Source organism: Oncorhynchus keta, chromosome 2 (assembly GCF_023373465.1).
Source record: "Oncorhynchus keta strain PuntledgeMale-10-30-2019 chromosome 2, Oket_V2, whole genome shotgun sequence".
Taxonomy (NCBI): Eukaryota; Metazoa; Chordata; class Actinopteri; order Salmoniformes; family Salmonidae; genus Oncorhynchus; species Oncorhynchus keta.
Genome location: NC_068422.1, coordinates 39,053,729 through 39,068,705, shown reverse-complemented (window position 1 = coordinate 39,068,705; position 14,977 = coordinate 39,053,729). Strand labels below are relative to the sequence as shown.

The window sequence follows — 14,977 nt, the reverse complement described above, 5'->3', positions numbered from 1 at the left end:
TATTTACGCTTCTCCTGCAGGTCACAGATCCAGATGCAGGGGCTAACGGTCTGGTGCGCTACAGGATAGTCAACCACCCAGGTTTCTTCACCATCAACGAGAACGGCAGCATATTCACCGCAGTGCCTCTAGATCGGGAGCTCAGGAGTCAGTATGACCTGATAGTGGAGGCCTCTGATGTGGCAGTGGACCCCCGCAGGACCACCTTCACCCTCTCTGTCCTTGTGATAGACATCGATGACAACAGCCCAGAGTTCTCCCAGAAGACCTATGTTGTCAACGTCCCCGAGAACAGCCCTGTGGACACTGTGCTGCTGCGTTTCAGTGTAAGTCTGTCTGTCTGTCTGTCTGTGTGTGTGTGCGTGTGCAAGTGCGCATGTGTGCGGGTATGTGCTACAGCTTCACTCAGCAATGAGCATTGTGGTTCTGAGACTTAGTGTAAGTGGGGGGGATTCTGTAGCTTCTCTCTCTGTCAGGCTTTGTGCAGTGTAGTAAGGGCTTCAAACAGCTTAACTATTAAATTCACCCTTTAACATCCTTTAACTTCAAAGCGACTCCAGCTATCAGCCGATTTGGCGTCCATTTCAACTGCCATTCTCTTCCAGGCTGGTAGCAAACATCTATAAAAATGTGAATTTCATTGCAATGGTTCTGACTGCAGCACCTCCACCCACCCATCCCTCTCTTTATATCTCTCTCATCCCTCCCTCTCTCCCTCCATCCCAGGCGGTGGATGCAGACCTGTTCTCTAACGTAACGTACCGTATCAAGTCTGCGGAGGACATGAAGCTGTTCTCAGTGAACCTGATCTCAGGCGAGCTGTCAGTCCTGCAGACCCTGGACTTTGAGGACCTGGCTAGTATGGGTATGGGGGCCAACTATACCTTCCAGGTGGAGGCCGTCGACCAGGCTGGGACCATGCCCCCCGGTGAGGCCACCGTCACTATTCGGATCACGGTACGATCACGTCGCTCTGTATTCACTGTGTTTGTCATGAGTGATAGTAAAAGTAAAAAATACTGTTGCTTCACACTTATTGTTTCCACTCATGATGGTGACTAGTAGGCTAGTGCTTGAAGAATATGCAAGTTATGGCCTTCATCAAGGTAAAAGCACTTCTTGCTTTACGTGTACAATGTTATGTACCATCATGGTCCCTAAGGACAAGTATCGGTGGTGAAGGATGCACACTAACACCACTGTAGAAGTAATAGTCATAGTCTGCTGTCACTCTTTATTCACTGTGCTCTACATATAATTTGGAAGCTTTCCTCCTCTGGTTAGGATGAATAAAAAATATTTTCCAACTACTTTACACTCATGGCCCCCCCAGCAAAAGTAGTGCTGGTATAAATCAACAAAGCAATACTGTTTCACTGCCAGGAGCAGTAGTAACAGTTATAGACAATACATTATATTGTGCATTTGATAGGAGAAGCAATAGTTATTATTGTGGAAGCTAGAGGTGCTGATAGCAGTGATAGAAACAATCTATTTTAGAGGCAGTACGTTTATCTCAATATTTGAATATTGACAAAGCAACTTCAGTATCACTATCAAGAGAATAGTACTTTAGCTCTACATGAATAGAAGTCAAGGTATTATGTCATATGTTGTGAAATTCATTTAATGATCACCTCATTTGACTAGGCTAGGTAAGAGACCCTTGCATTGGAGTCATGATTGTGTCTTTGTTATGGCTGATCCAAGGCTAAATAAATATTCGGAGCCACTGTGCCTTTCTACCCTTAGCCTTCACATCACAAAGTTGTGCTTTGATTTGAATTATTAGGATCCCCATTAAACGATGTCAATGGTGACAGCTAGTCTTACAGTGGTCCGACATATAACGAAAAAGACCACTGGTAGCATGTATTTGGTGTCAGTGCTGTGTGTAGAAAAACACATTTGTAGAGGTCCTAAAGAGCTGCCCTGCACTACACCACACTTTAAATGTTTGACATTAGAGAAGCTTCCAACATATTGATGTTTCTTATAAAAACGGTTTACAATCAAGCTTAACACCAAGTAATTTAGTCTCCTCAACTTGTTCAACAGCCACACCCTTTATTCTTAGATTCAGCTGAGGTCTAGAACACTAGGGAATGATTGAAAACAAATACAATGTTTATTCCAAAACTGACTGCAACCCTTTCTTAAGGGTTTCAGTTACTTCATTAGCTGTGGTTGCTGTGACACGTAAATGGTTGAATCATCAGCATACATGGACACAAATGATTTGTTTAATGCCAGTGGCAGGTCATTGGTAAAACTAGACTAGAGGTTCAAGAGAGCTGCCCTGCGGTACACCACACTTTACATGTTTGATGTTAGAGAAGCTTCCATTAAAGAAAACCCTCTGAGTTATATTAGATAGATAGCTCGGAATTCACAATATGGCAGAGGTTGAAAAGCCATAAAACAAAAATGTTCTCAACCTTAGGTTATGGTCAATTATATCAAAGGCTGCACTGAAATTTAACAGTACAGCTCCCACAACATTTTTATTATGCATTTATTTAAACCAGTCATTAGTTATTGTCAGTGCAGTACATGCTGAGTTCCCTTCTCTATAGGCATGCTGAAATAGTTTTTTTAATGATTTACAGAGAAATAGCTTTGTATTTGGTCAAACACGCCAATGGCAACAACTAGTCTTCCTGGGGTCCGACATATAACAAAAAATACATTATAAACAAAATACTTTACAATTTACATACAGTACATTAAAAACATCAACATGTAGTGTGTGCATGTGTGTGTATGTGCAGCTATCAGTTACATGTCAGTACATATAGTACACACAACAAATACATCATAGGTAAGAGATGCGTTTTGGCACCCCTGGTGCCATGTCTGGTGGGGTAACTGTGTGTGACAGTGCTGTGTGTAGGTTGACTATGCAAACAATTTGTAGAGGTCCTAGAGAGCTGCCCTGCACTACATCACACTTTACATGTTTGACATTAGAGAAGCTTCCACTAAAGAAAATCCTCTGAGTTCTGGAAGCAGAATGACTTTGGCTACCTTCCAGGCCTGAGGACAAAGACTTTCCTCGAGACTCAGATATGACAGATATGAGTGGCTATAGAGTCAGCTACCATCCTCAGTAGCTTTACATCTAAGTTGTCAATGCCAGGATTATTGATGGATAGCAAAAAAAATCTGCCTCACCCACACTAACTTAACACAATTCAAACGTACAATGCTGTTCTTTATTCGTTTTTTATGCATGAATACGATGGAACACTGTTTGTTGTTAGCATGTTCTGTCTAAGTTTGCTCACTTTGCCAATGAAGTAATCATTCAAACAATTGCCAACATCAAATGGTTTTGTGATGAACAAGCCATCTGATTTGATCTTGGCTTCATAAAACAGTTCCTTCTTATTTTTCTTGGGTTTAGTCACGTAATTTCTCTATTTTCAGTAAGTCAGCCAGTCAGATATGCAGCCAGGCTTATTAGCTACTCCATTTGTCTTCTGTTAATCACACTGTCATCTCAGATTTTCAAAATATGCTTTACAGCCAACGCTAGACAAGCATTTGTGTAAGTTTATCATGGCATAATGACCACTTGCTCAATGTGGTCCCTAACGGCTATTCTTCAACATAAATGCATAAAAAGACGTCACAATGCTGTAGACACCTTGGGGAATGCGTAGAAAGTGTAAGCTCATTCGTAGCCCATTCACAGCCATATAAGGAGTCATTGGCATGAAGCGGTTTCAAAAAATGCAGCACTTCCTGGTTGGATTTTTATCTGGGTTTCGCCTGTAACATCAGTTCTGTTGCACTCGCAGACAATATCTTTGCAGTTTTAGAAACGTCAGAGTGCTTTCTATCCAAAGCTGTCAAATATATGCATAGTCAAGCATCTTGTCGAGACAAAATATCCCGTTTAAAACGGGAACGTTTTTCATCCAAAAATTAAAACAGCGCCCCCTATATCCAACTGGTTAATAACCTGAAACAGATTGCAGGCACTGGTTACAGTGAGAAGTTTTCTCTGGAGTGGACAGCTTGATGAAAACTAGTCAATATTCAGGTCAACAAAAAAGTAGAACACTCTGTTTACATCACATACAGGTGGACCTACAACCGCAACACTTCAATAACACTTTACATGAGATCTTCTCTCAGCATTACACGAACATGGCTCTAAATATATACAGCAACATCTCCCCCATAAGCATTCCTGTCACTTCTGTAGATGTTACATCCTTGTTTGGCTACTTCTGTATCATCAAAGGAATTATATAAGTGAGTCTCCGAAATGGCTAATATAGGAATGTTATTGATTTCATGAACCTTGTTTCTAAGGCTACATATATTATTATTGGCTATTTTCTGCCATTTCCTGGGTAGTTTGTCAGTGATAGACATAATGTGTAAAAGAGCAACAAAAAAAGGAGAATAAAAAAAAACATTCAGCAGTCCATTAAAAGATGTGATAGAAAGACACCCTGTACCCAACAATACTCCCACAGGCCCTGGTCTTTGTCATGTTAGCAATTTAGGCTATGCTTTTACTTCTTGCGGTTCCAGACAGGGCAGGTCGCAGGGAAGAAAGAAACAGCAACAAACAGCAGGGATCTAGACAGCTACAAGCCCAGAACAATCTGCGGTCCCAACCACAAGGGCTAACCGTATTGCAAGCTACGTTCAAGCCCTCAAGAAAACCCCTGCTGATGGATAACTTGAGGTCGCATTAGCCCTGGTGCTATTCCAGGGCTGAATGACTCATTAGCTTTGTTTTCAGATGGATTTTCAGATGCATGTTTCCCATTCCAATTTTTCAGGAGATTAGCCTCTCAATTGAAACTAAAAGATTAAATGCCTCCTGTTTTGGCGCACCGTGTCTCACTATGTTTATGTGTGTGTGTTTGTGTGTGCTCGCGCACGTGTGTGTGCGTGCATGTATACGTCTGTGTGCATATTCTTATGTCTTGAGTTCTTACACTTCACCCACTGAGTAGGTGTGCATTTGCTTTATGCAATATTTAGGTGGTTGTGCATTTGCTTTATCAGGGTGGAAGTGGGTTTTATTTAGCCCAACGGCGGAACCACTGACTTCAACTCTGTATTCACAATTTTGACATGGCAGGAAGGGAAGTGTGGTTCCTCAGGTTGTTCCTCTGCAGGCCCAGCCAACCTGTAGATTGAGTTTTTCCTCCGATAAGGATAGTGTTTGATGCAGTTTCCTTGTAGTCACCCAGGAACAGTGTTTGATGGGATAAGGCACAGTATTGCTTATGTTATCACACCCTCCTGGCTGCTATTTGATATGGCCTACATGCATTAAAGTGGGACTAATGGATTCACACGGGGTTCCTATGAGTGGAGTTGGAGGAGACTATGATTTTCCTTCTTTCCTCCATTTAACACCTGCATAGGCTTTTGAAGTCTTTTGTGTATGATTTGTTCTCATGTAATTCTAAAGGTTTTCTTGTTACATTTCAATGGAAGGCCTCACAGTGATTGATTGTGTACTCTATCTGTGTCCTGGGGATCGTATTTAAACTCACACACTTTTCCTTATTTTCTCGCAGTTTCTGAAAACAAACTGTAGTGAGGTCCACTACACATGGTTAGATCAGATAGTTTATTCAGGAGCTCTTCTCTCTACCTGTAATGAATTTCCTCCTCTTCTTCCGAAGAGGAGAGGCGAAACGGATCAGAGGACCAATACGCGGCGTGGTAATTGTCCATGGTTCTTTTTAATGCGTTAAGGTACACATGAACAACTGACTACAAAAAACAAGAAATGTGAAAACTCAAAACAGTCCTATCTGGTGCAAAGACAGAGACAGGAACAATCACCCACAAACACACAGTGAAACCCAGGCTACCTAAGTATGATTCTCAATCAGAGACAACTAATGACACCTGCCTCTGATTGAGAACCATACTAGGCCGAAACATAGAAATTCCCAAAACCTAGAAAAACAAACAGACTGCCCACCCAACTCACGCCCTGACCATACTAACTAAATACAAAACACAGGAAATAAAGGTCAGAACGTGACACTACCGTTCAGCACCGACCCACTTCAACCATACTATCAGAAATGTCATTACATCATATGAATCAATGTTTTGTTCTATTGCTGCTGCTGAAGATCTTGATTGTATATTATGGTGTCAGTGTTTGGCCTCCATCCCGCAACTGAGAGAGAGAGAGAGAGAGAGAGAGAGAGAGAGAGAGAGAGAATGTTTCAAAGTCTAATGCAATGAAATGGACAGCGCTTTCTAAAGTGATGATTAATTATAAGCACCCATATGCATATTAGAGCTAATGCATAAGCATAGGCCTATATATGAGGCCAAGCTTGGAAAAAAAACAACATAATTATTAAAATAATGATTGTGCCGTTATACAATACATAGCCAACCACATATTACACATGGCAGAATTTAAAAAAATAATATCTCATCACCCGAACTTCCATCTCCTACTCTCTCTCCTTCATTCCTATCTCCAGCGCTCAGAGAGAGGGGTTGTCAACAGTTTCATTAAATATGTTTTGTTGCGAAAACATGTTACTATCGATGTTCCTGATGTTCCCGACTAGATTTTACTAGGTTTCCCAAATTTATCTCATAGCATACAGAGTTTGGGCGGAATCTCCTGTGGCACTCACAATTACCGGAGTAGCCTACCCAACATGAGTGAAAAATGTACATGCGGGAAAGTGGCCTCCATTCACTATTCCAGTGCATATGGATGACATGTCTTTTTTGTCTTGCCTATGTTATTGCCCATTTGATAATGGGCCATTCTAAATCTAAACTCATTAAAAAAATGAGTGAGGACAAGATTAAATTGAGAATTGTGAATTGAGAATAGCCTGATGGGTGAAAATATGATCACTTGATGAGAGAACAGCATTGGACTAGTAAACAAAAGGTTCAAATCCCCGAGCTGACAAGGTACAAATCTATCGTTATGCCCCTGAACAGGCTGTTAACCCACTGTTCCTAGGCCGTCATTCAAAATAAGAGTTTGTTCTTAACTGACTTGCCTAGTTAAATAAAAAAGTGCTGCCTGCAAGGAACAGAGCACAAGCTTTTTTTGGTGACTTTCTCAAATCACAACTCAAGTTGACAAATAAATCCAAATCTAGTACATACTGTAGGACCTGTTTCAAATGATCACTTTTACACTCAACATAGCCACTCTCGCTCCGGGAATGGGAAAAATATCCATTGTATTTTATTCAGCTAAGATTAATTATATTATTCTTACTATAAAATCATATAATATAAAATAATGGCATGGTACTTATAAGCATATATATTGTCTGCCAAATGAATAAGCCTACAGCCTATGGAATGAAGCATAGCCAGAAAACATATAGTAGGACAACTCATATTCTGTTCATCTGAAATAAAGGTTCTTCATCTCATAATGTTTTTTTAGACCTGCCTAAAATTAATAATGGATTCATTGTGATGGTGTATATTCAATTGATTCATTATACTCTTTAAATGTACTGTAGATCTTCCAAAGGCACGCATCAGAGGCTTGTATGCTGCTTGTATGAGTGGAGCCTGGAGATGCTAAACATGTTTAAGTTAATTATCGGTCAATTAACATGAGAGCAGCAGTCTTTTGCATGAAGACTGACAAAATTGAATGACGACCAAAGCCCTAGTAACATACAGTATCAATCAATCAAATGTATTTTATAAAGCCATTTTTACATCAGCAGTTGTCACAAAGTGCCATACAGATACCCAGCCTAAACCCCCAAAGAGCAATGCGATGATGAAGCAAAAAAAAACGAAGAAAAACTTCCTAGAAATGCAGGGACCTATGAAGAAACTTAGAGAGGAACCAAGCTCTGAGCGCTGGCCAGTTTTCTTCTGGTTGTGCCGGGTGGAGATTATAAGAGTACATGGTGAATTAGGCCAGATTATTCTTCAAGATGTTCAAGTTGATGTTCACTACAGTGTACTAAATGAATACACTGTCCTAGAGCAACGTCTGAGGCCAGACACATTTCCTCAACAATTACATTATTTGAGATAAAGTATTGTGAGACATTTATTTAAGTCACATAATAATGCTTCCACTGAACTTTGTCAGATAGACATGCAGATCGCAGTTCCAATTGCAGAGGATAAAACACATCTCCAGCAGATTCAGTTTGACCCTGACAAAGCCATGCATAATCCATCTTTGAGCTTCAGCATCCCCCTCAGTATTTCTAGTCAGATTCGTCTTTGCAAGACAGTGATGTTTGCTATCACTTGCAGACTGATTGATACATTGTGAGTCTGACAATGGATACAATGAAACTGAATCATGTGATGATTCATGCTCTGACCCAGACTTTCTTTCCTTTACCTCCAAAGCATTGGGGATAGAAAAAGTGAATATTATACATTTATAATAGCCTACAGTACTTTATGCATCTATTTCTTTTTTTTTTTATTGACAGGATATGAATGATTTCTCGCCAGTGTTTAGCCAAGCGCTGTACAAGGGCCTGGTGGCCCCCAATGCAGAGAAGGGAACAGTCATCACCACTGTGTTCGCTGAGGACCAAGACCCTCCTGTGAGTATCACTGACTGCTCAGTGACCAAGGATTCAGATTAAGATTCATATGTATTGGCCTTAAAGAGGATAATGATTTTCACAGCTCATGGCATTATAGCTGATGACACAAATGATTGTTTATTACACAGCGTTGTGAAATACAGCACTACCAGCAAGAACCAATGTTCACTTTGTAAAAATAGCTACCTGATTGTGTTTTATCTGTTCTGTTCCCTCTGTCACAGTTATCATAATGTGATGATTACTTATGTTAAGTACCGTTCCAGTCTCACCCTTCTGTCTATTTGTATCTGTCTTCATTGGCTTTGACATGGCTGAGCAGTTCCACACAGCCTTGCTGGTATAACCAATTTATTTGTGAATTAAATTACACCATATGGCACCAGAATTTTGACACCCTGTTTGTGCTCAGAAATGATTTCCCCTATCACAGGCGAGGCTGCACAGAGGCAGGGGAAATCAGTATAGGTTTTTGTGATTCAGCACACCATACACCACAGATTTTTACTGCTTCCCGTTCGTCCTGTCAATAGGACAACAAGGACAATACAAAAAAGAAAATACATTCTGAATCAAATAAATGCTAAAGAAAAAGGTTATTTTGTCCCCGGAAAAATTTAGTTCAGCGTCATCAATTCGATGCCAAATTAAGGTTAGTTTATTGGTAGTGTAATCACCTAAATATTTATTTAATAACCCCATAGGTGAGTCAGCATTCTACCTTAAATGCTCTCACACCCTCTCTCTGTTCTTTTGAGACTGGAGTTGTTTTGAATTATATCGAATGCATAGCATTGTTACATGAAAGTGTTTATTCCATGTTAGCTTGAATGTTTACTGTAGCATGTTTTCTGTGTAGAGCTAGTTAGCTTTGAGCTGGGCAAAAGTGGCAGGGTCGAGGATAGAAGTTGTATTGAGCCAATTGGAAGCTGGGGTGACCAAGGTAGTCTGAGGGGCCAGGTGGGGAATTTAGCCAGGACACCGGGTTAACACCCCTAATCTTACATTAAGTATCATGGGCTCTTTAGTGCCTACAAATAACAATACCTTTTGCAGCAAGTTAGCAGTGGGATGCAGTGTGGTATTGCTAGCCAGAAAATGTATTAGTAATATGTAATAAAAACAGAGACATTTGGGGCTTCTGTGTGCACATCTCTTCCTCACTTTCTTGCAAGTGAGTGTCTCTCCTTTTTCTCACTTGTTTCTGCCCCTTTCCCCATCTCTTTCTCTCTCTCCCTGGCAGTCTCCTGGCAAGGATTTTTATATAATTGAGTGATCTGTCATTTTTTATAGTCTGCATCATTATATTGGACTCTTCTGTGAATTGTGTCCATCAAAAACAATACAACTTTCCCTAACAATCCTCATCTGACACTTCTCGAATCTGGCAGCTCGTTATACCCTCCCAGGGGGTCTTTTGAAAAGGACATTGGAATGAAAGGAGATTGGAATGAAAGGATCTCCAGCTGGTTGTGTTCCCACCAGGGCCTATGTTATCTCATTACTCAAAACCTTTGCACTTAATTTATCGGAATACAGTTGCTTAAAGTGATGTTGTAGTCATTACACAAACTGATAGAGTCACTGTGACCGTGTAGGGGTCCACATTTGAGTTTTATCAAATTCAAATTTTGGAAGAACTGTTCCTCAGGAGCTTCATGAAATGGGTTTCCATGGCCGAGCAGCTGCACACAAATCTAAGATCACCATGCACAATGCCAAGCGTTGGAGGTGTAAAACTCACCGCCATTGTACTCTGGAGCAGTGGAAATGCATTCTCTGGAGTGATGAATCACACTTCACAATCGGGCAGTCCGGCGGACTGTAAAGTTTGGTGGAGAAGGAATAATGAGCTGGGGCTGTTTTTCATGGTTCGGGCTAGGCCTCTTAGTTCCAGTGAAGGCAAAGCTTAACGCTACAGCATAAAATGACATTCATGACGATTCTGTGCTTCCAACTGCCCTTTCCTGTTTCGGCATCACAATGTCCCCGTGCACAAAGTGAGTTCCATACAGATATGGTTTGTCGAGATCGGTTTTATAAGAACTTGAATGGCCTTCACAGAGCCCTGACCTCAACCCCATCGAATACCTTTGGGCTGACTTGGAACACAGACTGCGATGCCAGGCCTAATCTCTCAACATGAGTGCCCGACCTCACTAATGCACTTGTGGCTGACTGGAAGCAAGTCCCAGCAATTTTCCAACTACTATTGGAAAGCCTTCCCAGAAGAGTGGAGGCTGTTATAACAGGAAAGGGGGGGCCTAACCTTTTCACACGTGCCAACAAACGGCTGTGATCATTCTGTAGTGGTCCCTGTTGCGTACAATCAAACCAGTGTGATTAGAACGCTTGATTAGAATGCTTATTAAGAACGTCCATTTTCGATTGACACAACAATCAGCATTTGAGCTGGCCACTTTTTTTTCACAGATATACTTTGCACAAACACAGTTCTTACAAAGTTCTGTCCAGAATGTGACCAGTTTATTTTTTGGATGCATTGTTCAGACAGTCACAGAAGTAGATACAGCATAACACAATCATCCAAACCGGAAAATGTAGGCTAGTGGAAAGATTGACTTAACACAAGCTGTCATATTTGTATAACTTTCGACTGACAGAAACGTACGTTTAAAATTAATCACATCACCATTGATCAAAATTATTGAGTAAAACACTTTCTAGAAATCAAAAGTAACCCGAGGATGGGTAGTTTGTGCACGCCCGAAATGTTTCTTCTTCTTCGCAACAACCAAAGAGCAGATAAGAGCAGACAAGATTAGTTTGGTCTGTTAATAGTATGCATGTTGAAGGGGGTGTGTGGTCTACGATCATCTTCTTCCCTTCATTCGTTTCTGAAAGTTTACTTGATAGATGAGGGAACCATTCTTTCACCTCATTATAACATCTTTGACCTGACAGACGTTTATGTGACACCCACAATGCACTGTATGATGTCAACAAACATGGCGCCACACATAGCTGGCAAATAGCTTAGCTCATTATAATCACTACAACCTTCAAAAAAGTATTTTACACACATCATAGGTGTCCATGACAAAATACGCAATAATCGGAATGCATTATGTCACCAGTACTTGAAAACATGTGAATAAAACTGTAAATACATTATGCTCCATACATACATACATACATACATACATACATACATACATACATACATACATACATACATACATACATACATACATACATACATACATACATACATACTGTATGCGCCTACAGTAGAATCGACAACACGATACACAGAAAATAAGAAAACTTATTCTATGTTTAGTTGAGCAACCACTGTACAGAAAATAAGGCACTTACTTTGATAGGAACGCACACATGTCCAAAGTTATTATTTGTAAGGAAAACAACAAGAAAGGCAAACCAGTAAGAAAATGTTCGAATTCTTGCAAGACTGCGCAGGTATATGCATACTTGATCTACGCAAACATGAGTGAAGTGCGGTGGGCTCTCCTCGAAGAAGGTTCAGTAAAGCCTCAAACATAAATTGTCAGCATCGCTGAAATGGGCTACTTCTATGTGAATTAATGAGGAGGCGGAACACACCTTAATTCAAACTGCTGTTAGAAAATACAAGTTGTTTGAAGATAATTAGAAATTGACAAGTTGAAACATAGCCTATAGATAATTAGTAGGCAGCACGTGTTGACTGTCCTGTTGCATAATAATCACATTTTGGAACAGTGAGTGCATTCTAACATGACGTGCATGAAACAACTCACGCTGGGGCGACCATAAGAGATATTTGGAACATTGTGAAATGGCTAATGCCCATAATTTTGGAATGAGATATTCGATGAGCAGCTATCCATATACTTTTGGTCATACAGTGTATCTCTCCCTTTCTGTGCATGTGTATTGTCTGTCAGTCTGTCTGTTTGTCTGCTTTCTAGTCCCTTTCGTACTCCCACTCCCGCACTCCCACACCTTTGTGTCACCTCTTTTTTACTGTAGAAAATATACTGTATGTATTTCTCAGTTACAAAGCGTAAGTAGCACAGTTGGTAGAGCATGGCGCTTGTAACACCAGGGTAGTGGGTTCGATTCCCGGGACCACCCATACGTAGAATGTATGCACACATGACTGTAAGTCGCTTTGGATAAAGGCGTCTGCTAAATGGCATATATTATTATTATTATTATTATATTAAGTAGATGGGTGCATTATGATAAACTCTAGTTCATGGTCACTGAAGCAAACTTCTGTGAGGTGGAGGAGGGCTTAGCCTAGACTGCAGACATACATACACACACAATATCCTCTTTACTAATTTTGGCCTTTGTGCTGCATTTTTGTTGAAGAGCACATCAAATCAAATGTTATTGGTCACATACACAAGGTTAGCAGATGTTAATGCGGGTGTAGCGAAATGCTTGCGCTTCTAGTTCAGACAGGGCAGTAATATCTAACAGTAATCTAACAGTTCCACAACAACTACCCAATACCCACAAATCTAAAGAAAGGGGTGGAATAAGAAAATATAAATATATGGATGAGTGATGACCAAGCGGCATAGGCAAGATGTAATAGATGGTATAAAATACAGTATATACATATGAGATGAGTAATGCAAGATATGTAAACATTATATTAAGTGGCATTGTTTAAAGTGACTAGTGATGCATTTATTACATCCAATTTTTAATTATTAAAGTGGCTAGAGATTTGAGTCAGGATGTTGTCAGCAGCCACTCAATGTTAGTGATGGTTGTTTAACAGTCTGATGGCCTTGAGATAGAAGCTGTTTTTCAGTCTCTCGGTCCCAGCTTTGATGCACCTGTACTGACCTCGCCTTCTGGATGATAGAGGGGTGAACAAGCCGTGGCTCGGGTGGTTGTTGTCCTTGATGATCTTTTTGGCCTTCCTGTGACATCGGGTGGTGTAGGTGTCTTGGAGGGCAGGTAGTTTTCCCCCAGTGATGCGTTGTGCAGACCTCACTACCCTCTGTAGAGCGGAGCAGTTGCCGTACAGGCGGTGATGCAGCCCGATATCAAGCATGAATAAAATCTGATACATTTGTGTCAAAATATGAATATTCAAATGCTTGTAAATGAAAGTGTTTACAGTTTATGCTTATAATACCAGTGCAATGTTTATTATCACAGGCAAACAAAAACCCCAAAACAATAATTATCCATTGTCCATTATCACTAGCTTTGACTTAATAGCATTCCTTTATTGGGCAACTCAAACCGCCTGGTAGAGTATATTTTTCAAGAGTTCCTAAAATTAAAAGAATTAACAACATTAGTAATTTAATCTTCTTTAATTATGTTTTAGAGATCAACAACATTTTACAAATGTGTAATTTCCCACTTTATACACAATTAGTACAAAAAATTGTGTGGTAAACGAGGCTTGGTTTTGCTCATATTCACTTCCTGGTTTTCAACCATCTTTGAATGCATGTTTAAAAAAATATGGGAGTGATTGAAATGAAAAAAATATACCAAACAAAATGAATTTGTTTAATTATATTTAAAATTGGTTGTCAAAATTAGCTCAACTGCTGGAGCTGCCTGATAAAGGGTTAACGACCGAGTGTGTTTACCCCAGCAGAAGGCATAAACCATTTATGGTCTGTGAGCAAAAAGTCAGACAAGGGGAGCTGCTGTAAACCTGAAAGCACTAGTAAAGAGAGTAAGATTTTACCGTCAACGTAGGCCCCATAGAATACTGATGTGGGTGGAGGGTGCGCAATAAAAGTCAGAAATAGCGATATAATAAATGCCTTACCTTTGATGATCTTCTTCTATTGGCACTCCAAAAAGTCCCAGATACATCACAAATGGTCATTTTGTTTGATAATGTCCTTTATATCCATAAAAACTCAGTTTAGCTGGCGCGCTTCAGTCAATAATCCACCCAGTTTCCCTCCATCAAAATACATACAAAATGAATCCCAAACATTAATAATAAACTTTTCCAAACAAGTCAAACAACGTTTATAATCAAACCTAATACGTAAATAAACAATACAATTTAAGATGGAAAATCGTTATTGTCTTTACCGGAGAAAAATACAAAAGAACGCGCTCTCTTCCACACGCTTGAAAACACTGGGAGCCACCTAGAAAAACTAAAATTTCTGGCTAATTTTTCCAAATACCAGCATGAAACTCTTTCTAAAGACTGATTACATCTAGTGGAAGCCCTAGAAACTGCAATCTGGGAGGATTTCACATTATAATAAAAGTGACAGCCATTGAAAACAGTGGTAGGCTGAACATTTCATTTTTTTGGGGGGGGGGGGTTGTTTGTCCTCGGGGTTTCACCTGCCATATCAGTTCTGTTATACTCACAGACATAATAGTAACAGTTTTAGAAACGTTACAGTTTTTCAATCCAAACCGACCAATTATATGCATAT

General features: G+C 40.1%; 1 protein-coding gene across 1 annotated transcript in view; it reads left to right on the top strand.

Moving 5' to 3' along the window:
• LOC118400216 (protocadherin-15-like) overlaps positions 1-14,977 on the top strand; it is a 239,626-nt gene that overhangs the window by 146,510 nt on the left and 78,139 nt on the right. The window contains exons 20-22 of the mRNA XM_035796860.2: positions 21-326; positions 727-957; positions 8,448-8,564. Of these exons, the coding sequence (XP_035652753.2) occupies positions 21-326; positions 727-957; positions 8,448-8,564 (654 nt within the window). The remainder of the gene's footprint in view (positions 1-20; positions 327-726; positions 958-8,447; positions 8,565-14,977) is intronic.